At 38.0% G+C, this 27,999-nt stretch overlaps 4 protein-coding genes and 1 long non-coding RNA gene across 8 annotated transcripts; 1 reads left to right on the plus strand and 4 right to left on the minus strand.

Annotated features, from left to right (window-relative positions):
- Positions 1 to 3,745: 3,745 nt before the first annotated feature.
- Positions 3,746 to 5,302, minus strand: LOC104749571 (putative inorganic phosphate transporter 1-6). 2 transcript variants are annotated; one of them, XM_087476980.1, is made up of 4 exons: positions 4,423 to 4,631; positions 4,225 to 4,339; positions 3,911 to 4,128; positions 3,746 to 3,814 (listed from the first exon to the last, which is right to left on the minus strand). In XM_087476980.1, the coding sequence occupies exons 1-4, from the start codon at positions 4,504 to 4,506 to the stop codon at positions 3,746 to 3,748; spliced, it is 486 nt and encodes a 161-aa protein (XP_087333106.1). In that variant the 5' UTR covers positions 4,507 to 4,631. The 2 variants fall into 2 exon arrangements, with proteins under 2 accessions (XP_087333106.1, XP_010469529.1); XM_010471227.2 differs by having other exon boundaries at positions 3,746 to 5,302.
- A 2,228-nt stretch (positions 5,303 to 7,530) lies between these two features.
- Positions 7,531 to 10,057, minus strand: LOC104719982 (uncharacterized). 2 transcript variants are annotated; one of them, XM_010437962.3, is made up of 3 exons: positions 9,561 to 10,057; positions 8,116 to 9,453; positions 7,531 to 7,902 (listed from the first exon to the last, which is right to left on the minus strand). In XM_010437962.3, the coding sequence occupies exons 2-3, from the start codon at positions 8,339 to 8,341 to the stop codon at positions 7,772 to 7,774; spliced, it is 357 nt and encodes a 118-aa protein (XP_010436264.1). In that variant the 5' UTR covers positions 8,342 to 9,453; positions 9,561 to 10,057; the 3' UTR covers positions 7,531 to 7,771. The 2 variants fall into 2 exon arrangements, with proteins under 2 accessions (XP_010436264.1, XP_087338775.1); XM_087482649.1 differs by having other exon boundaries at positions 9,578 to 10,019.
- LOC147948528 (uncharacterized) lies at positions 8,898 to 9,266 on the minus strand. The gene has a single exon (XM_087467420.1). It carries the CDS (start codon positions 9,264 to 9,266, stop codon positions 8,898 to 8,900), a length of 369 nt encoding a protein of 122 aa, XP_087323546.1.
- A 1,409-nt stretch (positions 10,058 to 11,466) lies between the features above and the next one.
- On the plus strand, positions 11,467 to 13,655 carry LOC104749580 (putative high mobility group B protein 11). 2 transcript variants are annotated; one of them, XM_010471235.3, is made up of 5 exons: positions 11,467 to 11,688; positions 12,449 to 12,527; positions 12,661 to 12,823; positions 12,912 to 12,959; positions 13,104 to 13,655. In XM_010471235.3, the coding sequence occupies exons 1-5, from the start codon at positions 11,519 to 11,521 to the stop codon at positions 13,463 to 13,465; spliced, it is 822 nt and encodes a 273-aa protein (XP_010469537.1). In that variant the 5' UTR covers positions 11,467 to 11,518; the 3' UTR covers positions 13,466 to 13,655. The 2 variants fall into 2 exon arrangements, with proteins under 2 accessions (XP_010469537.1, XP_087333113.1); XM_087476987.1 differs by lacking the exon at positions 11,467 to 11,688 and adding an exon at positions 12,056 to 12,188.
- Positions 13,656 to 25,297: 11,642 nt separating this feature from the next.
- On the minus strand, positions 25,298 to 27,429 carry LOC104719992 (uncharacterized). Its single transcript, XR_756726.3, has 3 exons — positions 26,477 to 27,429; positions 26,276 to 26,383; positions 25,298 to 25,658 (listed from the first exon to the last, which is right to left on the minus strand). It is a non-coding gene; the product is annotated as an uncharacterized LOC104719992 (long non-coding RNA).
- Positions 27,430 to 27,999: the final 570 nt, after the last annotated feature.

Consider the following 27,999-nt stretch of genomic DNA (forward strand, 5'->3'; position numbering starts at 1 on the left):
GACGAATCTAGATTGGTGGGGGAGAATTGTAACACCCGCAAACCAATTTTTGGTATTTTGGTAAGGGTGTCGATCGACACCTTCTAGTGAGGCATCGATCGACACCAATTGTGGCCGGTTTGGTCGGTTCAATTTTAATTGACCGGTTTGCGTGGTTGGTTTAGGGAATCCCTAATCGAGTTTTAGAGGAAGAAAACGACCTAGGGTCGTGTTGTTTTGGGTTATTCGCCGTTTTTGAGAGAAAACACAAAGAGAGAGTGTTCTTGAGCTTTTGGGAAGAGATTGAGAGATTCCTTGCTGTTCTTGGGAGATCTAAGGCTGGACAGGTGTTAGAAGCTTGCTAGGAGTGAGGGAATTCGTTCTTGTTGGTCAGAATCTTCTTGAAAGAGGTGAGTGCATGACCATGGCTGATCTAAGCCTTTGATTCCCTTGTTCTTGCTTGTTGGTTCTTGTTTGTGTGTTTTTCTTGCTGGGAATTGGTTGATACAGGTTCCTACGGAGGTATAAGGCTTGGGTTTTGAGTATTGGGCGATTTGGAGGAGATTGGGAGCGAGATTCGACTCTCGACTTCGCGCGGATCGCAGTTGCAGAGGGAGTGTCGATCGACACCACTTGGTGTCGGTCGACACCAGCAAGTCAGGCATCGATCGACACTGTGGGGTAGTGTCGGTCGACACCATTTAGCCAGTGTCGGTCGACACTAGGCTGGTGTCGGTCGACACTAGGCTGGTGTCGGTCGACACCTCCCTTCCAGCGAGACGATGTTTGATTTCCTGGTTTGTGTGTTTGTTTGTTGCTTGTTTTGGAACTTTGGAATTATTGTTGCTTGTGTGTATAGCCCAGTAGATGGGAGGATTGCCTCACTGAGTGTTTATCAAATACTCATGCATCTCAATTTGTGTTTGTGGTGCAGGTAAAGGCAAAGTGTGATCGTGGAATCAAGGCAATGAAGAGGAGGATGTTCTAGGGACTCGATTGGGTGTTGTCTGGCATTGCTAGGTTGCTAGAGTTGGGTTATTAGAAACATTGCTAGGTTGCTGGTTCCTTGTTTCTTGTTGTTTGGTATTTGGATATTGTCTTTGCTAAAATATTGGTTTGTTATTGGTTATTATTGGTTATTTATTGGATATTGATTATGTTATTCCGCTGTTGAATGTGTTTGAGGTTAGGTGGCTAGTGGATATGGGACCACTAGCTATAGTTTATTATATTATATTTATTATTTTTTTTTTTTAAAAAACCAAAAAAGGGTCGGTCGTTTCAGTTACTAACTTTGATATGTGATTTCTGATCGTTAAAATTGACACGTGTCACGATCCGATGAGTTAATAAGATTTACATAACAAAAATGAATCTAATTAATAACATACCAAAAATGTAACTTATTATTTAATAAGATTTACATAACAAATGAATCTAATTAATTTCGAATAGCATTTATGAAAATAACTTAACTTAAATTTAAATAGATTATTTATTTTAAGAAATCTTGAAATAAAATCAGTAATTATTTACCAAATTTCTAAAATTTAGTGATTATTTTTAAAACTAACCTTATATATTACTCTCATCGGTATAATAGGAAAATCTAGACAATTAATTCAAAATCCAAATCTAATCATCCATATAGACTCAAACATATTGTATATGCATTAACTGAAAACTAAATAAGTTTTTAGAAAATTTTATATAGATTTTTTAGTTTTAAACGTAAAAAGTAAAAAGGTTTACTCTTTCCAGCTTATAAATAGAGAAATCGACCTAACATTCACATATCATATACAGTTATACACCACTCTAGCACTATTTTTTATCCATTTGTTTCTGCAAAAAAAAAAAAAAAAAGTGTCTCTGTATTGAGTTTGTATAATATACATTACTAGCATCTACTATATTCTTTTTTTAGTTTGCCAATACTATGTTCTATGTCCAGTTTATGATTTATGATTCTTATGATTTGTTAAATTTATAATTTTCTGTCGTGTATATAAGCATATATAAATCAATATATTTTTTGAAAGCACACATTTTTCTACCTAGAGATTGTACAGAAGGGAAGATTGTGGTATGAACGGGTGTTCATCCAATTGACATAGCATCTGGAAAACAAGAAAATTACATTTGATTGCTTAAAAGAAGTCCACATTTTTTATATGAACCCGGTAAGTCACAAAATACTATATTAGTGTTTGTTTTCATCAGTTTTTATATAGATTTATTTAAGAAACCTCTGTAGGAAATTCTTATTAGAGTATGTATTTGAGCTTTGCATTAACATTAATTAACTTTTGAAACCAGCAAATACATTAAGGGGTACGTATACATAAACTGTATAAGTACAATTAATCTTCCATGACTATATTGTAATCCGCTTTATGTATTAAATTTTATTATTTTTTATTTTTCCAAATATATGATGTTAACAGTCTTTATTAAAATGGCACTATAATTTGGTATATATTTGGAAAAGAAAACAAAAAACCACACATGGCAGTAAAATTTTATAACATGAGCACCTTGAAATTTGTTTTTAAGTCATGTTATCTTTTAAAAGTCTATTAAAATTTTCTTTGAAATTTGAGTGTTTGAGTGTTAATCTCAATACTTTTTAAATTTTTATAGACTTTTAAGTCATGGTTACCTTGAATCTCTAATGAAATATTCAAGGTAACGATGACTCATAGTATAATTCATAGTATAAAAATTTCTAATCCAAATCTTAAAGTACTGATTAACACTCAAACACCCAAATATTCACAAACCAAAATGACAAAATTTTGGGTTAATGACGTTATACTATATAAATATGTTTACACATACAAAATAAATAATTTTTATTCTTGACATATTCTATTAAAGATTAAAATACATTTTATTTTTTCAAATAAATTTTACTATTTTCAATTGAACTAGCATAAGTTCAAAATAAAACAAAAATAAAAAATACATAAAATATGCTCTATAACAGTTAAAAGTATTTAAAAAAACATAATTTAATATAGGTGAAACATATATAAAATAGTAATAATAAAAAAGTCAATTAATTTTGTAATATTTTTATTAAAAAATATGATATACAAATATACTATGAATTATATTTATATATATTTCATACGGGAGTTCTAGAATTTATGTTTTCGTCTGATCTCCTCCCGTTTTCAATCGGAAATACAAATTTTTCCCATATCCGGAATATCCCATATTGGGAATGCTTTCTGTTATGCAACAAAAATTTGAGAACGCGTGTAGGATGTAATGGAACTTGACAAAACAAAAAGAGAGTTACGGCCATCCTAAATATTTGCATATGTTTCAAACGGGTTTTCATCGCTGTTAGCGGTTATATATCCAATTTGATAGTTCACAAATTTAATAGAATCTAACCAATCATTTATTTGATTTAGTTTGTTACCGGTCCAACCGTTATGTTGTTCCAAATTTTAAGATACTGGTGAAATCATTATTATTTTAAATTTTCAAACATTAATAAACCAAACCAAATATCAAACAAAAATTTCAATTAGTATAAGTTTGATTATATATACAAAATTAATTTTGTTTATAAACATAACCCCGCATGTACGTGCGGGTCTGAACCAAGTATATATATATAGTGGGAAACTCAGCAAGAACCAGTATAATATAATCTTTTAATTAGGATCTAAATATCTGACAAAACACCACAAAATCCTAGCAAAACTCTAAAAAAAAAATGGAAAAAAAAATAAAACCAAAAATAAAAAATCTAAACAACAATCTTCTTCTCGATCTTCTCCGGTTCAGTTTCTCCGGAAAGCTCCTCCAGTGACATCCCCTTAGACTCCGGAATTACAAGTACCGTGATCGCCAAGCCAACAAAATTGATTCCTGCCATGATGTATAGCGTCGTGCTCATACCTACAGCTTTAACCAAAGCAGCAAACCCGAATGCACCAACCATCGCACCGGCTTTACCTGACGCCGCCGAGATACCGTGACAAGTAGACCTAAGCCTCGTCGGAAAAATCTCAGCCGGGACAATGAACGTAGTTGCGTTAGGTCCGAAATTGGAGAAGAAAAAAGTGAGAGAGTAGAAAACCACAAAACCAATTCGGTTAGCTGGTAAAGTCCAATGGTGGTACGGTATGGCTAAAACCAACATGAACACAGTCATCATAGTGAATCCAATGATCTGAATCCAGTATCGTCCGATTCTGTCGATCAAAGCAACAGTGGCAATGTAACCCGGAACCGTGCTGAAAAGAGCGATTAGGGTTTGAGCCCTGGCAATCATGAAGAGCTCTTGGAGTGCGTTCATGGTTTTAGCCGGAGGTAACCATCCGATGGTTGTGAAGATATCCTTCTGGAACAAGTTTTGGCTGTAGAAAGCAATGTCGAGGAGGAACCATGTGGTGGCTGTTCCGAATAGGTGAAGTCCGTGACGGTGAAGGAATTTCTTAGAGAACAAGCCAAACTCGTCAGTGGAAACCCTAGCTTGATCATGTTTCGCTGAAGAGGCTTCAACATCTACGTTAAGAACTCTAGACATATCCGAAGCCGCTTGGTCAGCGTTCTTGGCAACTAGAGCGGTGTAACGAGCAGTTTCAGGCATCTTCATACGCCAATAGTATGTCAAGAGAGCTGGTAAGGCGCCCAACATGAGGATGATCCTCCATACGTAATCCGCCTGTGGGACGGTTGAGGCCGCACCGTCCAATACATAGGCCCGAGATGGGAACGTACTCTCGAAAATATACGAGACAAGTAAAGAAACACTTCCTGCGGCAAGGATCCCAACTCCTTGCATAGCAAAAACCGCTGCTATGAACGCACCACGAGTACGTTTGTTAGCATATTCGGACATGATCGTAGCCGAGAGTGGATAGTCACCACCAATGCCAAACCCGAGCCAGAAGCGGAAGAAGCAGAGAGTTACCATGACGGTTTTGGGGTCATGACCAAGGGAAAGACCAGAACCAATGGAGCATATGGTCATGATTAAGAGTGTCAAACCATAGACTCCCTTACGTCCAAGCTTGTCACCAAGGCACCCGAAGAAAATCTGTCCAAGAAACGTTCCAGCAAAGGCCACACCGCTCACGGCGGCAGAGATTCCGTCAGGGAGGCTTCCAGGAGAGGAGGAGCCAGGAACTTGATAGTAGATCCGGCCAAGTAGCTTCGTGATGAGAGATATCACGAAGAGATCGTATGAGTCTGTGAAAAAACCCATACCGGAGACTACAACCGCCTTGCAGTGGTACAGTTGAGTCTTTGCACTGTCAAGAGCTTTCAAGATGCTTCCTTCTTCCTCGTTAGCCGCCATCTCAATTTTTCTGATATCTTCACTCTGAAAACCAGAGAAGTGAAAATAATTGTTACAATATATATAGAAGTTGGTGTCACGAAAAAATAAACGATTCTAGTTCAATAAGGTCTAACAACATTGAAAGATCAAAATAACATTGGCAAAGAAATATATGTATTAGTAGTGTGTTTAGAAATTGAATATAAGGACATGAAGTGTTTACCAACAAGCAATTATATCTGAAAACACACTAGGTTTGTTTAGTTGATGACGACTGTTGAAGATTAGATTGTTGGGGGATATAGCTTTATATATATATACCCATATAGATGAGAGCACAATAGCATATTCTTTTAGGAATAGGAAAATAATTATTGTATAATTATCGTACGAGTGAAAAAAAAAGTAATTAATTTTTTGTTTTGTGATTAATTATTTCTTACGATTTTTTAATTTAAAATATATACATTCGATAAATACCGTATTGAGAAACTTTTCTTGGTTATATGTTTTTTTTGGAAGATTTACTCAGATGATATACATTTTAGGTAATATTATCATAACTAACAAAACTTTTTTTTATTACTATGATATTTCGGGTACCCTTGTTTTATGTTACAGGAAAAAACGTAATTACAAAAAGTGTCAATTAGTGTATTAGTGACTTTTTTGAAAAGTAATTAGAAAAATAGGCAGTTTTTGTTAGAAATTTGAAGAAGAGGCACTTTTTAGCTTTTATGAGATAGAGAGTTTGTGAGAGAGTATAAGACAAAATAAAATAAAAAGACCAATATACCCATGACTATGTGTTATATAAAGATAAGTTTTATTTGTTGTCCCAGTTTTAGAAGAAATGAGAGATAGAATATGACAAAAAAAAAAATCAAATATATCATATATATCTTCCAATGAAAATTTCGAGTGTGTGGGAACCGATTTTGAGGTATTGGATCAAAAATTAATGTTTTATGTTCCACTAAAATTAAGAAAATTCTCTCAAATAACACCAAATAACTTTTATTTTCAAATTTAGCACTCTAAAATTCTAAAAACATGGTCTAATTTTAAAATTTTAGTTTTAAAATTAAACCCTAAACTCTAAATACTAAAACCCTACCCCCTCAATATTATAGATTAAGTGTAAAATAGAGAACCAAACATAAAAAAATATTTCAAATTTTTTTTTAAAATATAGTAATGTGTCAAATAATGCTATTTTGATGTACCATTTAGGTTTGGTGTACTATCTGGGTTAAGTGTACAATCTGGGTTTAGTTTACAATTAGAAATTAATGTACCATCTGGTTTTAGTGTACAATCTAGGTTTGGTGTACTATATGCATCTAGTGTACCATATGAGTCGGATGTGCCATCTGAGTCTAGCATACCATCTATGTATGGTGTACCATCTGGTTCTAGTGTACGGTGTGACTATGGTGTACGGTGTACCATCTGGGTCTAGTGTACCATATAAGTTTGGTGTACCATATAGGTCTAGTGTATCATGTGCCTCTGGTGTACCATATGAGTCTAGTGTACCATTTGGGTATGGTGTACCATTTGGGTCTGGTGTACCGTCTGAATCTGGTGTACTATATGAATATGGTGTACCATCTGGATCTAGTATACTATCTAGATTTGGTTTATCATCTGGGTTTAGTATATCATTTGGGTTTAGTTTACCATCCAAGTTTGGTGTACCATCTAATTAAATCATACACTCTAAATACTAAACTATATCAGATTTCTAGTCAGATTTCTGTTCATGTTCTCCGTAATAAGTGGGGAAATCTCCTGAATGATCTCTGAGATGCCACTTACATCTGATTATTTTAAAAGATCCTCAAAGTATTTGAAGGCAATATTCTCCATTCCCGAGAACGATTCATCCCAAACATTATTTGGACCAAATAGACCAATAATCCTATTCCTCACCCGCCGCTGCTTGGTAGAAGCATGGAAAATTTTTGTATTTTTATCTCCAACCAGTAATCAAAATTTTCTACTTTTTTGTTGCCAATACAATTCCTCATTCCAATATGCCTCTTTTACTTTGTTCTCGATACCCCGGATTTCTTCTTGAGAAATCGAGTCATCCATCTTTGCCTCCTGCAAAGTCGCCTTTAGGGAAGAAATAAGAGAGGATCAACGCGAAATTGAGGGAAAGGTCCCCGTAAACAAAAGACAAAAAAAAAAACAAATGTTGACCAAAGAACGTTTGTGCATCAATAATACGATCGCTATCATATAGAATTGAAAGTTTTATTTCATCCATGAAAAATAAAGTTAAACCACCACTAGAACCGCGGGGATCAACAGTATACAAATTATTATAACCAAACTTATTCTGAAATTTTGTAAATAAGAATAACATTTTTTTTGTTTCTGATAAAAATAAAATATCTGGCATATGCTTCTTCCACAAATCACTCAAATATTCCTCTGTCAGGTCAGCCCCAATGCCCTGACAGTTCCAACTTAGAATTTTCACGTTTGAGCCGGTGGTTTCGGGAACGCCATTGTCCCTTTCTTCGACATCCGATTCTCTCCACCTGAGAATGGCTTCATCTTTGCCTTGTGCTCCGCCTTCCCACCCATTTTCTGTTTGCTGCCATCACCTACAGATTTAAGAGAGAGCGCCTTAGCCAATAATATTTTCCCAAGAGAAGCCATAGGTAATACATTCCTCATATAATTATAAGAACCCCTAGAACTGTTCCTCCCAACAGCTTTTGAGTTTCTGTTTTTACAACTACCCAAAGCAACCTTCTTAAAATTTTCATCAACCTTTCCTAATTCAGATAATAAAGGGTGAGAACCTTGCAAAATACCTTGTTTGGCAGAGTCAGTCCCCGAAGACAAATTTTCCTCCACATCCGCTTCAACACCATCCACTAAAGTGTGTGACACATCATCCTGAAACTCACCATCCTCCAAAAGATCATCAGTTTCCTCGTTAAACATGAGATTTGAAGCCAAGCCTTTCTCTTGAACCTCCGGAACATCCTCCATCGAAGCCTCATTCGGAGCAGTGGCCAACCTCACCTCCTTGGTCATGTGACTTGGTTGCTTAGCCGGCTGGGTAGCTCTAGCCTGATAAAGAGGCTGTGGCCACACCGGACCAGCACCCTTTCTGCCAACTTGAAAACTGTGAGCTTGAGTCCTTGAAATCTCTCATGTAACCCTAACATTTGCAACTCCAAAACCCTCGCCACGGTCAGCCCAATTCCCTGCATATCCACCTCTTTTGTTCCCCTAAACAGATCCTTGGGACTTCTCTTAATTACGAGAAGTAGTTCTCCCATTGCCTCTCATTCCCATCGAAGGCTGTGAGTTGACCATCCTCTCCTCCACAGATAAATCCAATGCTCTTTTTGCAATAGACTTCTTAGGCTTTTCCCAGCCTCCCTCATTACCCTGGAGGACCTGTTGACGCATACTACCCCTTTTATTAGACTGATCCTCAAAACCCCTAGGACCAGAATCTTGTCTCATCTCTGGACAAAGCTCAGACGCATGAGTTAATCTAGAGCAATGCTCGCAAAAACCGGTCAGCTTCTCATAATCTAAAGTCACGACAACCTCATCACATGTATCAAAGGGAACCGCCATTTCAAAACATCAAGGGATTGAAACCATTGACAGTGACATATAGACTCCCACTCTCTTCATCGATCTCTCGAATCAGACCTATCTGTTTCCCAATTGCTTTCAACGTTCCTTCTTCCCACAAATGCATAGGGATTCCAGAGATTTTAACCCAAAAATTGATTGCAGAAGGATAGCTACTAGAGATTATTGGTTCCCATCGTACCAGAGAAATCATCCACCCATCAAAATGATAAAGAACATTCTGAAGCACGCCTTGTAGATCCTCTTCAGACTGAAAATTGAACTGAAAAGTCCCCTGCCCTAAGTTATCTCCCACCACCTTCTTCTCTAACTTCCAAATCTTTGGCATATTAGCCACCAGAGAATCCATTCGCTGAATAGATGGGTTCATCAATCTACCAATGAGCGTGAGGGAGAATTTCTGAATCCTCTGAGCCAAAGTTGATTCGGAGATCTTCACCGTTTATGTCCGGACCAAGACCTTCTTGCGTTTGTTCATTGCCAGTTGTGCCATCGAAAGTAAAACAAACTGAAACGCCAAAACAGAGAGAGAAGCACTGCAAAGACCACAGGAAAAAATGGTTCGTAAGTAAGAATTAACCTTTCCTAGCGATTGGATATAAAACAGACAAAAGAGAGAAAGAGGAAATATACACTCCCCAACCTCACACGAAGACATACTAAATCTAGATAGTGAATTAACTCTGAGCCAACTGTGAAGATCTCCCAAATCGAAGATCGCCAAAATAGCCGACCACCATTGATTAGGAAGGATTAGAATCAGTCGGATCCTATACTCCCAACTTTGATCAATCGCATTGAACCAACACCACACCAAAGCAAAAGCTCCCAAAGGTAAACAAAAATCCCAACAAATCTGAAACAGATCCAGGACATCCCATTGAGAGTAGATCTCTCTCACCCAAAAGAATTAAACCTCCAACCAACCAGAAAAGGAACCATCTCCTTTCTCAACCCACCACGCTAACCAAACCCACACCCCTGAAACAAAATCAAAACCTTGTCAGAAGAAAGGCATGGAACTCAAAACCTAATCGCAAAAACCATCGCCGCCGCTAAACTTTTTGTGTAATTATCTGTTTTTGTAACAAGCATTAAGATCTTCTTCTTTTTTTTTTTGCCGCCAAAAGAAAAAACAGTAAAGAAAAAATTATTTTCATCCCTCTTTTTTTTATCAGTCGAATATACCACTTTATAAATGGGAAAAAAAAATAAAAATTTAATACTATCTATACTTTTATGATAATTAATAAAATATTATTGAGCTTTGATTTTACAAAGCTATATGTCGATATGAGTTTCTAAATAAGATTTATATTTTATAATTAAACGAATAATATGTCATTTTAGGATTATAAAAGAGAATTAGGATTAAAAATTTATAACTTAGCAAGACTATATATCAGTTGAGTTTATAAACAAGAGTTAGGGTTTAGATTTTACAGTTTGAATTTATAAAATAAAATTAGAGTTTAGATTTTATAATTAAATAAAATTATATGTCGATTTGAATTTATAAAAGAGAATTAAGATTTAGATTTTATAATTAAACGAGATTATAAGTCAGTTTGGGTTTAATTAAATTATATTTTTGTTAATAATTTTAAATATGTATTTTTTTTTAATTTAATTTGACATGAGATAATTTGATTGACTAAAACAAGAAAATTGGCTAAAACAAGAAAAGTGACAAAAAAAAAAAAATTCACCCCTAATTAAGGATGAACTGAAGTATGTTCGATAGTAAAATACTGTAAATGTCTTGGAAATTTTTCATGATTGTAAGTCTCGGTCAAATTGACCTTTTTCTTTCCTTTGGAAAATTACTAATTAGTTACTAACAGTTTATTCAGAAATACATGACTTTTGATTCTATAACATATGATTTCGTTATATTTTTGATCCACTAAACAAATTTAATTTTTTTTTTGTCATAACACCCATTTTGTAAAGATGGATCTATAGCAACGACGCAAATACACTATTATAAAAAAAATGCAATTGTGTTTTCAACAATAAAAGAAATGTCTTTTAGATATAGGACATTAGAACAAAACCTCTTTGTTGGTAACATATCTAAATTTAAAACTTTTTGATTATTTTTACAATGAAAAAGGTTTGACCAAAAAGTATTTTACAATTTTAAATAATAATAATTGATTTATTTAGTTAAAAAACAATTTCAGTTACAAACTCTTCATTGCAATTGCTTTTTCCACAAATAAGATACAATATAACCAAAGATTATGATGGCCAATTTCTATTATTTAAATACTAAAGCAAAAAATATGCACTTTACTTAAAATTTTAATACTCTTAAATCTTATTCTCTTATTACATTTAAAACATTTACCAAAAAATTAAAATTAATTTAATATTATGCTACAAGTTGTTAATTAAAATTAATTAACGTGTGGACTATGTAGAAAAGGAAAGAAATATGTAATGTATTTTTATGTGGTGGAGAGAGAAAGAAAATTGTATATCCCCTACTTTCAGATAAGAAAAAGGTTAATAAAATATCATGCTTTAAAGTTCATTTTATCTCTAAAGGTTGAACACTTTTTTTATCTTTCGACAGAAAACACCCGAAAAGAACTGATGGCGACAGGTAAATCACAAATTGAAGTGGTTTCCGCTAATGGCTTTTCTGCTTTAGACAAATGTGATTCCTCTCGTACATCTATGTATGAGGATCTTGTCCAAAATCCTCAACTTTTTTGGGATACGCTTCGAGATTTTCTCGAATCTTCTGGGCAACATTTAACTGAGTTTTATTTTCCTTATATAACTTTTTTTGTTTTCATTATGCATTTTCTTGATGAAACAATTGGTTTACGCATTATAGTTGTGGATGTAAAAAAAGCCTAGTCTACATTAGCTTGATGATTTTATTAGAGATTCAAGCAATTTTTTTGCAATCCCTTGTGTGGTCGAGTGGCGAAGGCATGGTCCTTCAAAAAGAATAGGAAGACGTGATTCCCTATGTTCAAAAAACACTTGTAGAATGGTAATTTTTTCTATAGAAAAATCTAGAAAACGATAGTCCTGTTAAGACAAACTATACATGGGCCTTGGCCCAAAACTTATTTCTGAAAAAAATTAACTCTTATTGCTTTTTTTCTTGGTCAATTACTCGTGTTGTAAGAAATTTAAGGTCTTCATGAAATTTATTTGGGGAGGAGAATCCAAATATCATTAGGTTTGAGAATCGTTAAGGCACGGAAGTGTGTGTGGCTTATTGAATTGAATCTATTTTGTTCTTAAATCTGTTAGTCCAAAATCATTTTTTTTTATTTGCTTTTAAAAAAATTTGAAATGCTAAACCATGAATAGGTTACGGATATATATATTTTGTTTTTTTTTGGGTTACCCGTTAGTGCCAAAATGTTTTAAAAGTAAAGTGTTTGGAACTGGATATTGCTTTTATCCTCTTTTGATATTTTCATTGTTTGTGCTTCAGTTGATCTATTATCTTAAATAAGATTTCATTTCATGGACTATTTATGATTTTTTTTGCCTTTTGTAAAGGATCCCTGTTATGGATGGAAACAGTCTCGATCTGCATCGGCTGTTCATCGAGGTCACATATCGTGGTGGTCTTCAAAAGGTAACAAGTAATTCGTGGATGCCATTGTCCATTGAACATGAAGTTTGGAAGCTATCTTTGTTTCATGCATTAAATATATATATATATATATATATAATTATATGTTTAATAATTATATCATATTTGATTCTAGGTGATCAAGGATCGCCGATGCAAAGAAGTGATTGGCTTATTCAACTTTAAGACAGTTGTAACAAATGCAACATCTGTTTTAAGGGCTAATTATGAAAGAACGCTCCTTGAGTTTGAGCATGTGTATTACTTCCGAGCTCCGCGTTCTACATTTAAGGGAATTGGTCTGAAAAAATACCAATCATATATATGTTTTCTTATATCTAATTGATCTCCAAGATTAATATACACATATTCGTCCTTTTATTGCAGAGAAAGCACTGAAGCGCCCTGTCCGAAGATCTGCAAAGCGTGGCATGGGTACTTAAAATATTCAATGTTTTTGGATATGTTTGCATCATTGCATGTTGAATTTGTATCCATATATAGTTCAATATGTTTTTTAGGTTCTCTTACTTTATCTTATTTTGGAGTGTTGAGATTTGCGTTATGAATTTCATTCAGATCCTCAAGAACTGAAATCTGGCGCCAAGCTTACTGGGATCATCGATGGGAAGTTTGAAAGCGGTTACCTGGTAACCGTGAAGAAGGGCTCAGAAGTGTTCAAAGGAGTGCTTTACCCCACTCCTCAAGCTGCTCCTAGAACACGAAAACGCATGAATAAGAGAGCCAAGTTACACCCCAAAGCTTCAATGAATTCTTGTGCAGCGGAAACTGTAGCTGAGACCCATGCAGCGGAAACTGTAGCTGAGACCAATGCAGCGGAAGGTGTACCTGAGATCGATGCAGCGGAAACTGTTGCTGCGGTCGATGCAGCGCAAACTGTAGCTGCGACTGATGCAGATGCAAGTGCAAATGCATCGTAGACTGTGGATGAGGCAAGTGAGTAGTGTTTCTCTATCGTTGTCTTATTTATTTGTTTGGAACTTTTATATTTATGTTATGTGAACTTTCGTTTAATAATAAGTTGTAGAACTTTCCTTCAACTATTTCTGTTATGAGAACTTTCGTTTGATAATAAGTTGTAAAACTTTCCTTCAACTATTTCTGTTATGAGAACTTTTGTTTATTTTTTCTGTTTTTACTTTATTATTATGATTCTGCAATCTAAAATGTCAACTTTATGCTTTAAGAGGTCAGTTAGCTCGTCCGAACATTGTTGATCCTGTATAAGTCTAGACTCTAAATTTGAACACTATAACTAGCTTGAGACATGCTGTTTATGAAAGTAGCATTGCATGACTCATGATGATTGTATATAAACTAACCTTCTTGACTCTTGTGGGTTACGTAGGCTTCTATCCATTTTTTTGTTTTAACATTAGAAAAGGCTTTCTAACCATAACCTCTTACTTAGTGGGTTATATATGACTAAATATATCCATACTTTTCAAAAATACCAAAGTCACATAAGAGTTTCCAAAGATTTTGGACGGAAAAACAAAACAATAGAGAGATGCCATATTTAAATGTGGGTTTAGTGTAATAAACAGGTAATGCATATCCACAAAAGGGTTTCTGTTATGGGAAGCTTTTTTATACATGATATGTCTTCAATGTACGCAAATTCTCTAATTCTTTTGATCTTTATTTTTTTTACACAAACTCACGAATAAATTACAAATTCTAATTTTTGATCATATCTACAAGTAGTTGGATATCTTTGAATATAATTCTATCAACTATGTCTAATGATGATATAATCGATGACTAAAAGAAAATGCATACTTTTACTGTATCTTTGTGAATCAAATAATTATGTTCTAAAAAAAATTTCACAAATATTTGAGAGAGACAACAATGCTTATCAGGATTCCATGTTATATATAAGAAAGAGACAACGTCTTGAATGTTTTAAATTTCTTTAATTCTTAAATCGATGTTAGAGAAAATAAAATATCCCCTCGAGTTAGAGAGAAAAAGATGACGATGTTAATGATAAGAGAATATTGAGCTATTGAATAGTGTATCATAGTTTATCAATGCACTTGTGGTGTCTTTTTCTACTCCTGTCTCGCTCTCGTCCACATCAACAGCGACACACCCAGCGTCCTCAACAACAGTGGAACAACAGGAACAACAATACCTACAACTCTCTGTGCCAAGACACTCACGGCTATCAAGGCAAGTATCAGTTGTGTGGTGTTTTTGGTCACAGTGCAAAATGTTGTTCCCAACTCTACCAGTCTCCCGCCTCTCCACACGGTGGTCTGCTCCCAACACCCGTCCGTCCATGGCAGCTGCATGCTAATCTAGCTCTCAATGCTTCGTCTTCTGCAAACCCGTGGCTTTTGGATAGTGGAGTTACTCATCACATGACCAGTGATCTCCACAACCTCACCTCGCCTCGACCATATCACGGTGATGACTCTGTTTTCATTGGTGATGGCTCTGGTCTCTCCATTACTCATACTGCTTCACTATCTCTACCCTCTTCTTCTCGTAACCTCACTCTAAATCATGTCCTCTGTGTTCCTAATATTCACAAAAACCTAATATATGTTTATCGATTGTGCAATGATAACAAGGTGTCTATTGAATTTGCTCATGCTGCCTTTCAGGTGAAGGATTTGAGCTCGGGTATCCCGCTACTCTAAGGCCGACCTAAAGACGAGGTTTATGAGTGGCCGGTGTCAACTGTATCTGCCTTCTTTGCTTCATCATCATCAACACCAACCTTATTGAACTGGCATCATTGCTTAGGCCACCCTAATTCTACTATCCTTAAGACTCTACTTTCAAAATACTCTCTTCCTTATTCTCAATCCTCTTCTCAATCTTTGTTTTGTTCTGATTGTTCTATTAATAATAGCCATAAGCTCCCATTTCACAAACGTCCATTACCTCCACCCATCCTCTTGAATATACTTTTTACAGATATCTGGATAACACCGGTACTATCTGTTGACAACTACAAATACTACTTGGTCCTAGTTGATCACTACTCTCATTACACTTGGCTATGTCCTCTCAAAGCTAAATCTCATGTTCATGACATATTTGTTGCCTTCAAAGCCCTTGTGGAAAACAAATTTGGCACTCACATTGGCACCTTGTTCTCGGACAATGGAGGAAAATTCATTGCTCTTAAGTCCTTTCTCTCCACCGCTGGTATATCACACTTCACTTCACCGCCTCACACGCCGGAGAATAATGGTGTCTCCGAAAGAATACATTGTTGAAACTGGCTTGTCTCTTCTCACAAAAGGAGGTCTTCCTACCACATATTGGACGTATGCCTTTGCAACCGCTACCTATCTCATCAATCGTTTACCAACACCAGTCATTGCCATGGAGTCTTCCTTCCTGAAGCTCTTTGGCACTCAGCCCAACTACTTTAAACTTCGAATCTTTGGTTATCTCTGCTTCCCCTGGTTGCGTCCTTATGCGGCTCACAAGCTTGAGCAACAATCGACTCTATGTGTCTTCTTGGGATACTCCCTCACTCAAAGTGCATACCTCTGTCATCAACCGAACATAGGTCGTGTCTACGTATCCCGACATGTCAAGTTTGACAAAACAACATTTCCTTTTTCCACTCTTCGTCCTATGCCATCAGAATCTACTCCATCATCCTCACCTTCTTTCTATCCGTCAGTTACAATTCTTCCTTCCACACCACCGCCTCTTCTGCTGTCGCCACTCGCCTCGCCGTTGCCTCCGTCGCATGGACACCCGCGCTCAGCTTCTCACCAGACTGTGTCGCCGGAGACTCATTCAGCAACACCGGTAAGTGATTCTTCCCTAAATCGTGATCAGATGCTTCCTCTCTTTCTCCTTCTCGATCCACAAGCCCAGTTACACCAAGCCCAAATTCCCATATATTAAACCCAACCGATTCTCCGGCCCATAATAATCAAAGCCCATTATCATCCCCTTCACCAAACCCATCTTTTCATCCACCTTCGCCACAACCTTCCCCTTCAACCTCCGATACCTCCTTTTCCATTTCCTCCTCTCAACCTCCCAATGCTCCTCCACCTCCATTTGCAAAATCAGTCTATGCAAACCCGCCGCAAGAACAATATTGTTAAACCTAAACAGAAAATAAATATCTCTGCTGCCTTATCTACAAACATCCCGACCGAACCTTTAACCGTGAACCAGGCTATTGTTGGTACCGCAATCTGTCACCTCAAGATACGGGCTTGGGCCGAGGCCCAACAAGATGTTAAGGGCCAAGGATGCACCCAGGACGGCCCATTGCTTCCTAGACTAAGGAAGAGAAGTTAAATGGGAAAAGAATCCACTTCAGAGCTAGGGACAGCGGTCAAAGGTTCCCTTGAAGTCATTAATTAGAAGACGGGATTTATGGACTAAATTGATAGGGAATTAATTGTAATTCAATAGTATAAAAGTAAGAGGGGGAGGAATGTAAAGGGGATCGGAAAGAATTTTAACGTTTGGCAATAAGAATACAAAACCCACTTCGCAAGTTTCAATTAATCTTTGCTTCAGTTCGGAACTAGAACGGTGGTAATACCTCCGCTCAGAATTCACTCTGGGACTAAGGTTAACATTTCAGTTCTCATAGCTATCAAGGAGAAGGTCTGGCGAGATGCAATGTCGGTCGAGATTGATGCTTTTGTGCACAATCAGACAATGGATCTTGTTCCTCAGCCACTGAATCATAACATTGTTGGATGTAAGTGGGTTTACAAAACCAAATTTTTACCAAACGGCACTCTTGGCAGGTGTAAAGCGAGACTTGTAGCCAAAGGCTACAATCAGGAATATGGTCATGACTACACCAAGACTTTTAGTCCGCTGATCAAAGCAACCACCCTATGCTTGGTTCTCGATGTCGCGGTAAGTCGCTCTTGGCCGATTCTTCAATTGGATGTTAACAATATGTTCCTTCAAGGAACACTAAAGGAGGAGGTGTACATGGAGCAACCACCGGGGTTTGTTGACTCTGATCACCCGTCGTATGTATGTCGTCTCCGCAAGGCCATATATGGTTAAGGCCATATATGGTTTGAAACAGGCTCCCCGTGCCTGGTACACTGAATTAAAAACGTATCTCCTCAATGTCAGATTCATCAACTCTCTCGCTGATACTTATCTGTTTATCCTGCATAGTGGAACCATTTATATCTATCTCCTAGTGTACGTTGATGATATACTTGTTACAGGCAATGATCAATCCAGCATTCGTCACATCCTTAAGCTCCTTGCTGACCGCTTCTCCGTTAAGGATCCACAGGACCTTAACTACTTCTTGGGCATCGAAGCTCATCGCACAGATAAAGGTCTCCATCTCTCGCAACGCAAGTACATCCTTGACATCCTTCATCGTCACAATATGCTTAATGTCAAACCTGTTGCTACGCCCATGGCGTCCTCTCCCAAACTTACTCTTCAATCCGGCACTCCTCTTTCTGATGGAAAGGAGTATCGCCAACTCGTTGGCAGGTTGCAATATCTTAGCTTCACTCGACTTGATATCAGTTTTGCGGTGAACCGCTTGTCTCAGTTCATGCATCGACCTACCCAGGAACACTGGTAAGCTGCCAAAAGAATCTTGCGTTACCTCGCCGGCAAAACCATTCATGGGATCTTCTTCTCGGCCAAAAATAATATCACTCTCCAAGCCTTCTCTGATGCCGATTGGGCAGGTGATACTCACGAATTTCAAAGAATAACCTCTTACTTTTTATATATGACTAAATATATTCATACCTTTCAAAAATACCAAAGTCATAAGAGAAATACCCTATACTAGCATCATTTTAAGTTTTAAGGACACAATTAGCACACGCGCTCAAAACTTCGAAAACTAGAGTATATTAATAATATTTCTCTAAAATTAATTATTAAATTTATGATAGAAAGAAGAACAAATTATAATCACAAGAATCTTACAATTTTGATTGATGTGAAGCTTTCAATCTCAGATCTTTAATTCCAATCTCTTCTTCTTCTTCTCAAAGATGCTTAGGCTTGTGTTAAATTGACAAAATCTCCGACGAATCCAAAAGCTCTGTTTTTGAGGGAAGAGCATGTGTTTGGAGCTAGGGTTTTCACAACGATAATGAATTTGATAAGCTCATTCTCTCTCGATCTCCTCTGTAATCAAATGGTGTATGGTGAGCATTCTGGATCGATAGATCATGATGATTTTGAAGACGGAGATAACAATTTGTAACACCCGCAAACCAATTTTTGGTATTTTGGTAAGGGTGTCGATCGACACCTTCTAGTGAGGCATCGATCAACACCAGTTATGGCCGGTTTGGTCGGTTCAATTTTAACTGTCCGGTTTGCGTGGTTGGTTTAGGGAATCCCTAAATCGAGTGTAAAAGAGGGGAAACGACCTAGGGTCGTGTTTTGGGGGTGATTTGGCCGCTTTTAGAGAAAAAGAAAGAGAGAAAAGTGTTCTTGAGCTTTTGGGAAGAGATTGAGAGATTCCTTGCTGTTCTTGGGAGATCTAAGGCTGGGAAGGTGTTAGAAGCTTGCTAGGAGTGAGGGAATTCGTCCTTGTTGGTCAGAATCTTCTTGAAAGAGGTGAGTGCATGACCATGGCTTATCTAAGCTAAGATCTCTAGATTCTATGTGATTTGGTGCTTATGTGGTTGTTTCTTTGAGTTCCCTATGGTATTTTCGTCGCTGTTGTGGCTGGGTTTGGCTTCTGGGAGTGCAAGGAGCGGATTGGAGAAGATTGGAGGCGAGATTTGGAGTTTCTGATCGAGGGAAATCGCTGCTCGGCAACGGTGTCGGTCGACACCAGTTGGGGTGTCGGTCGACACCAACGCGAGGACGGCTCGGGACTTTGGCGAGTGTCGATCGATGCCATGTGGAGGTGTCGACGACACAAACTAGGGTTTTCGGGAGTGTCGGGCAGGGTGTCGGTCGACACCAGTTTGGTGTCGGTCGACACCAGATAGTCAGTGTCGATCGACACCATCTGGTGTCGGTCGACACCCCTTGTGCAGTTACGATGGATGTTGCATGCTATGTATATTGCCTGGTTTGTTTTATTGATTGTTGTTTGTGGCATGTAGAGATCTTATTGCTTGTGTGTATAGCCCAGTAGATGGGAGGATTGCCTCACTGAGTGTTTATCAAATACTCATGCATCTCAATTTGTGTTTGTGGTGCAGGTAAAGGCAAATTGTGTAGCGTGGAATCATGGCGATGAGGAGGAGGATGATCTAGGGTCTCGTTTGTGTGGTGTTGGTTATATTATTTATGTTGGAACCTTGGTTAGAGTTGTGTTAGGTTGCTGGATAGATTGGATAGGAATGTTATTGTATTGATGATGTATCGTTTCTGTATTATTGGTATGTTTCCGCTGTGCATATTGGTTGTTATTGGTTTAATGAGGAAATGGTAGTTTGGGTGGTTCAATTAAGTAGTATGGGATGCTTAATTATATGTTGTATTTATTATTAAAAAGAAAAAAAAAAAGGGTCGGTCATTTCATTTTGGTATCAGAGCCTTTACGGTTCTAGGATGGTTAAGTGGATGGTTAGAGCGGTTAGGAATTTAATTGGGTGAACTATTTTCTTTTTGCTTGATGCATGATGTTGTGTGATGGAATTGATTATGAGTAGTTAGTCAATTTGCATATGGTATGGAGTCCTAGTATCATCCTCTTCGAGCCTTCAATGAGATTCCACGGTAAGATGTGTGTTTGTGTGCGGTTTTGATTTGTGTACCTAGCTTTCTGTTCTGGGTAGTGCAGATGGTTAAGGGTGGAGCTGTTGCTGGTCGTGGACGCGGACGTGGTGGGGGTCGCGGTCGTGGTCGTGGTCGTGGTCGTGGTAGGAGCAGAGTCCCAGCAGTGAGTGAGTCTGTTGAGCAGAGTGTGACAGCTGAGGGTGTCGGCGAGTCGCAGGATTTCCAGGAGGGGTCCATGAGTGTGGCCGATGGTGGTACTGATAGGACCGTAGGCGCTGAGGGGGTCGGTGCGGGCGGTGTCGGTGCTCGAGTGGCCGGTGGTGCTAGGGTTCCGGGTGTGGGAATCCCAGCAGGTGGGGCTCCTGTGGGAGGTGTGGACCTGGCGGGCTTGTTGACACAGCTGTTGGAGCGGGTACCAGGTTTGGGCCCGGCTCAGGCTCAGGTAGTGCTACCAGTGGTGGTGGAGGAGCAGCAGCTAGTGGCTGCGGATGTGAGAGCTCATGCTCGTTATTTGTCTATGCTGAAGGAGATGCATAAACTTTATACTGAGAGGTTTTCGGGTGGTACAGACCCTACTGTTGCGGATGCGTGGAGGACGAGTGTGGAACGTAACTTCCATACTCTGAGATGTCCTGAGGAGTTTTGGGTGGACATAGGGGTCCACCATTTGAGTGGTGATGCTGAGGTGTGGTGGAGATCGGTGGCTGCTAGGAGAGTGCAGAGGGAGATGACTTGGGCTGACTTCGTCTTGGAGTTCAACCGCAAGTATTTTCCTAGAGAGGCATTGGATCGGTTGGAGGTGCAGTTCCTTCAGTTGTCACAGGGGACACGGTCAGTGCGGGAGCTGGACTTGGAGTTCAGTCGACTTCTTTGTTATGGGGGTCGGGCTATGGAGCCTGAGGAGGCCCAGATCAGGAGGTTTATGAGGGCTCTTCGTGATGACTTAAGGGTACATTGTAGGGGACGTAGTTATGCTACGCGTGCAGAACTGGTTGAGACTGCAGCAGAGATTGAGCAGGATATCCGGGCACAGTCAGGGGTGGTCAGTCCAGCGGTTCAGACAGAGGAGACTTCGGAGCAGAACAATCCAAACAAGGGCAACAAGTCGGAGCAAAGGCATAAGAGGAAGCGGGAAGACACGTCAGGTATGCAGCAAGGTGGGCGAGGGTGCTTCGGATGTGGGAGCAAGAACCACAGGTTGGCAGACTGTCCCAAGAAAGGTGATTCACAAGAATATCGTCGATCGTGTTACCATTGTGGAGAGGAGGGGCACATCAGGCCTTTCTGTCCTAAGTTGAGACAGATGATGGGGGGTGCGGCACAACCGAAGGGAGGACCGGGTGCTCAACTCGGAGATTAGTTTGGCTTCTGTTCTTTTCTTTATTTCAGCTACGTATTTTCGTTTGGAGTTGTAAACGTTTATTGCACTTGAGGTTTTAATAAAATGCAGTTATTTGGTTTTTGGAATTTGTGGATCTTGTGGAAAAGAAAATCGCTCGGGAATTCTATAAATGGAAAGTTGCAATGCATAGAAAGTTTCTAAAAACATAAAGTTCTATGAATAGTTAGAACTTGTTTTTAGTGGGGAGGGTGTTTATAAACACAGAGGAGTTCAGATGTTAGTAGTGAGACCTGGGGGTGGCCATGGCTGTGGTGATATTCTTAGAGAGGATATGGGGTTGGTAGGACATTGAGATGTTCTACGTGGATCACGGGGGTGGTCCAGGTTGGGAAATGCTTATAGACGTTATGACCGTTTGCTAGAGGGACGGGGGGTCCTGAACAACTCATGAGGAGATGGGGGTTCTCCTGAGGGGACGGGGGTCCCCTAGATACCGATAGCTCGAGGGACTGTGGTCCTGAGGGTGGCAGAGGAGATGGGGGTTCTCCTGAGGAGATGGGGGTTCTCCTGGTACCGTGAGCTTAAGGGTGACGACCCGAGGGTGAGACGGTATGGCTCAAAGACGGGGGGTCTGAGAGTGTGATCGGTATGGCTTGAAGGTTGCGACCTAAGAGCAGATGAGTTGGTGGCAAAAGTGTCAAGGGCGTGGAAATAAGAATGGTAACCGGATGTGGATTTATGAGACTGATGGGGGTTCAATCTCAGGGTTACGGTTGAGATCGGAAGCGGATCCCGGGATTGATGGGGGTTCAGTCTCGAGGTTTTCTATGTGTTGACCGGGAGGGTCAGGTGTATGCTGGTCGGGGGGACCAGAGTGGTGATGACCAGTGGGTTCAGGGTGGTTTGGACCAGTGGTGTCCTTGTGGTGGCAGACCAAATGGGTGGATGGTACGAACCGTTGCGATGGTGTTTTGGTGAGTTTGCGGATGAGTGGCGGTGTTTTCAGATTCGAGGACGAATCTTCTGTTAGTGGGGGAGAATTGTAACACCCGCAAACCAATTTTTGGTATTTTGGTAAGGGTGTCGATCGACACCTTCTAGTGAGGCATCGATCGACACCAGTTATGGCCGGTTTGGTCGGTTCAATTTTAACTGTCCGGTTTGCGTGGTTGGTTTAGGGAATCCCTAAATCGAGTGTAAAAGAGGGGAAACGACCTAGGGTCGTGTTTTGGGGGTGATTTGGCCGCTTTTAGAGAAAAAGAAAGAGAGAAAAGTGTTCTTGAGCTTTTGGGAAGAGATTGAGAGATTCCTTGCTGTTCTTGGGAGATCTAAGGCTGGGAAGGTGTTAGAAGCTTGCTAGGAGTGAGGGAATTCGTCCTTGTTGGTCAGAATCTTCTTGAAAGAGGTGAGTGCATGACCATGGCTTATCTAAGCTAAGATCTCTAGATTCTATGTGATTTGGTGCTTATGTGGTTGTTTCTTTGAGTTCCCTATGGTATTTTCGTCGCTGTTGTGGCTGGGTTTGGCTTCTGGGAGTGCAAGGAGCGGATTGGAGAAGATTGGAGGCGAGATTTGGAGTTTCTGATCGAGGGAAATCGCTGCTCGGCATCGGTGTCGGTCGACACCAGTTGGGGTGTCGGTCGACACCAACGCGAGGACGGCTCGAGACTTTGGCGAGTGTCGATCGATGCCATGTGGAGGTGTCGGTCGACACAAACTAGGGTTTTCGGGAGTGTCGGGCAGGGTGTCGGTCGACACCAGTTTGGTGTCGGTCGACACCAGATAGTCAGTGTCGATCGACACCATCTAGTGTCGGTCGACACCCCTTGTTCAGTTACGATGGATGTTGCATGCTATGTATATTGCCTGGTTTGTTTTATTGATTGTTGTTTGTGGCATGTAGAGATCTTATTGCTTGTGTGTATAGCCCAGTAGATGGGAGGATTGCCTCACTGAGTGTTTATCAAATACTCATGCATCTCAATTTGTGTTTGTGGTGCAGGTAAAGGCAAATTGTGTAGCGTGGAATCATGGCGATGAGGAGGAGGATGATCTAGGGTCTCGTTTGTGTGGTGTTGGTTATATTATTTATGTTGGAACCTTGGTTAGAGTTGTGTTAGGTTGCTGGATAGATTGGATAGGAATGTTATTGTATTGATGATGTATCGTTTCTGTATTATTGGTATGTTTCCGCTGTGCATATTGGTTGTTATTGGTTTAATGAGGAAATGGTGGTTTGGGTGGTTCAATTAAGTAGTATGGGATGCTTAATTATATGTTGTATTTATTATTAAAAAGAAAAAAAAAAGGGTCGGTCGTTTCACAATTTTGAGCCACTGTTGATCATATCAAGTGATGGATGGGGAGCTTATCAGATCTGGATTAGAATCAATGAAGGTGAGATTCAATAGCAAATATGAGGCGTTGTTGAATTTTTTTATGAAATGGGAGTGAGAATAACCACGTCGAGTACAAAAAGAAGTTATAGAGTTCATAGATCCTAATTTCTAACATCCTTCATTCCAGGTATGTTCCATTGAAATAGAACCAAGTCGTACTTCTAGGAACTATGAGAGCATGGTTAAGCTTATAAAACATACCTATGTAAAACTGATCATTCTCTCTCTCACCTCTGTAAAACGTTTTTGGTGGTACAGGAAGAGAAACTAGAAGACTAGAAGATTCAGCTTTTGAAACTTCAACCATGGGTCTCAAGTAAACGGTAGAAGGATAGAGAAGCAACCGATTAACTCAGTAAAACGAGGTGGAGTTAACGAATACGACATGTAGCTAGAGTCTTGATGTAGAATTGGATCATCTTGTTTAGTATAGTTTACTTATCAACGAAACTTGCTTTGTTTCTCAAAAATAATGATGTCAGTATTAAAATTCCATATCAGTCAACTAAGATTCTTAAGCTAGTAACAAGACTTAAACTAGATTTAGATTCTGAAAAAATGGTAAGAGAAAAGTGGGATTTGAGTGATAATCACCTTCTAGGCTTCTACTGCTTAGCTCTTCCAAGATTTATAACTTGTAGTGGTTTTAGAGGAACGAGCGATTGTGGAGAATAATTGTCATAACAAACGTCCTTTAATTGAAGTTACTGATGAGGTAAAAGTGGAGTTAACAGTGAAACACCACAACTTAAAATAGAGATTTTTTTTTTTATGAAAGTCAACCTGAATGTTAAATGATCCTTCCTAAACATCATTCAATCATTCCTGAATAATTTTGTTTGCATCTAGCCTTGTTTTACCTATATTAATGTTTATTGTTAACCAGTTTGACTTATTTGTTACACTCTCTTAGTGCCAAAACATTTTATGAAGGTTATCCTAAAGTTCAAGAAATCTTTTCTGGTTTTCGTGGAATCCTTCCTGAATTAAATTATTCTCAATTTGATCGACACATAGTGACAATTTTTTTGATCATCTATAGACCGAACATAATGTTTCATGACACATGCATAGGATATGGCCTCGATTTATTGACAAACGCATGAATTTTATAGACTCTTTTACTCCTAAAAAGATAGTACAATAGTGATCAAACACAATAAGAAAACCATAGCAATTCTTGTTGTCAAGAGTTTTAGTTCAAGCGAAATAGAGTGAAAGTGAGATGTTTTAGGGATTCTATGACAGATAAATGTTCCAACTTTATGCAAATCTCAATGAACCCATTACTGGAATTTCAAGGCAACAAAAGTAAGATGATCACATGTCAAAGGTTGAAGCTCAAAGCAAATCATAAAGAATGACTAGAATAATAGCACAATTCCAATTAACAGTTTTAACAGCCCGTTTTTTATGTTTTCTATCATTTTAAACCTTTTCATGAAGGTTCTCCTGAGTTTTTTTAAAAAATATTTCATGAAAACCATCATGAATTACAAATAGTACTTCATGAATATTTTATTTTAAAAGTCATGAATCCATGTGTCAAAACAGAAACATGTGCAGATCAAAGGTACACGATATAGAGATTGGGAGTTGCGAAGCTTTGGTTAGCTTGTCTTTTTTGAACCAGAGCTCGTAAATCTCTCCGGTCCCTTTCTTAGCCATACCTTGTCAATGCTCTTGTTCTAAAGACTGTAATTTCCACAGAGAGAATAATTGATATTAGACACTGACAAGCTTTGCAGTAAACACAAAAGACACGTACAAAAACAAGATGGTTGAATATTTCAATGTTAATAAACTTACAGTAGCAGCAAATTCTACAACCTGTCACGTTTATTGATGCTTTAATCATGTAAAAATGTAAAAAGATCATTGAGAAGACAGCTAAAGATATAAACCCACTACGAGGTCCTTAATAGTCTTGTTATACTTTTTTACAACAAATAGAAAGATAGAATAAACAAACATACAACTAACTCAAAAAAATTCCAATTCCCTGAAATCTTATCATGATTTACCTTCAAATTCTCTATTATTCCTAAAATAGCTAGGCATGAGTAGCCAGGGAAGAGTGCACAACCAACAACCATTACGGGCCAAAAGAAATGTCATAAGTTTTTCAGAGATTTAAGGAAGATACATTTACTTATTTCAAAACTAAGACAGTGAGAAAACCAGGAACAGAAAAACTAAAAACCTAAAAAATGATATATGTCTTCTATATATGGATATCACAATATCTATTGGCAATGTAGGAACCTCTCCAATGTCAAATGCTACAATTTTATGGAATTAAGAATATTTACCTTTTCTAAATTGAACTCCACATTAGCACCCCTAGCAAGGGAGATACTCAACAATCCAGATAATAGTACAGCAGAGCCAGCAACATATGATCCACCCAACCAAGACTCCTAAGTATTTTTTAACCACACCATTGGTCACATTAAAATTACAAAGGAAAACAATAGTGTTTGCACTCAGAATGACATGTGTTGTTAACTTACAAAATCATTAATGTCTTTGTCAGTCACATCTGATGAGGGTTCATTCACAGAAGACAAGAACCTAGCTCTCGTAAATGTTTAGACAATTCTGCATCACTATTCATGGATTGCTCGTCCTGCAAATATCAAAGACAAGTTTATCCCCATTACAATATCAGTTTCATCAACATGTCAATAACCTCATTGTTAAAAACAAAGAGCACCATATTGAAAATCTAAGCTTCCTCCACAAATTTAACCAGTTATTCTATTGGTCAACTGAAGGATATGACCTTACATAACAAATTAGATAACGAAAAGCTATAGAGCAGCTCGATCAACCACGAAATAAACCAAAAATCATTTTCCTGAATCCAAATCATCACTACCGTTTTCTAAAGTCGTTGCGACTAAGCTTAAATTGTAAAATAATTCTCCTACAGCAATGAATGAAAATCTAAATACAGTCATCAACAATAGGTAACAACAAGAGATGAAGACAATCCAAATTCAAATTGGAGATAGAGAGTAGGAGTTGCGAAGCTTTGGCTAGCTTGTTTTTCTGAACTAAAGCTAGAAGATCTCTCCGGTCCTTGATTTGGCTCCTCTGTGATGTCGCAAACACGATTACTGGTTCCACTTACTTCAACTTGAGGATTCACCTCCAATGGAGATCCGATTGGGTTCTCCGATAGAATACCTATTCACATTTCTCCCATTCTCTCTCACTGTGTTATCTCTCGTCGGTGGAACACGGAGTCTCCAATTCTCACAATTTCGACAATTTTTTTGTTTTTCTTTTGTTTAATTTTATTAATATTTTTTATTATAATAAGTTGGTGCTAAAATTGGAAAATAAGATAGTGTGTGCTACATTTGGAACAAAAACTTAATTTAGTACTATTTTTGAGAATCTCTCAAGTCATAATCAGAGTTTCCAAAGATTTTGGACGAAAAATAAAAATGAAAGATGCGAGGACAATTTTATTTAATAATTATTAAGAAAAATTATATGTTGTATTTTTGTGTATATTTTAATATATTTTGATTAATATATAAATTCTATAATTTTAGATGGATTGTGTTGTAGATCATGCATGTAACACCTCTCGCTAATTCATTTGATATTAGACTAAAATATTTTGTTTATTATAGTAGACTAAACCGTAAAAACATATATAATGATATTTTGTAATTTCTAACCCGATCCAAAACATGCATGATCCGCAAAAATTTAAATTTTTTAGCAAGTTAAAACTATCTAGAATATTTAAATTTTGGATACTAATTTATTTTAGATTTCTTTTAAGTATATATTTTGGATATTACAAATAATAACTTCAAGTTTTTATATTTCTTCAAATGGAAAGGGTTTATTTATATAAATCTGACAAATAAAATGTTACTTTTCCAAATGTACTTCAAAACTAATAATAGGAGGATTCATATCCCAACAATGGGTTTCCCTTATATACATGATATGTCTTTGATTAAATGTACACAAATTCTCTAATTATTTTGATTTTTTTTACACAAACTCACAA

The sequence above is a fragment of the Camelina sativa genome, chromosome 2 (genome assembly GCF_030686135.1).
Source record: "Camelina sativa cultivar CO46 ecotype springtype chromosome 2, ASM3068613v1".
NCBI lineage: Eukaryota > Viridiplantae > Streptophyta > Magnoliopsida > Brassicales > Brassicaceae > Camelina > Camelina sativa.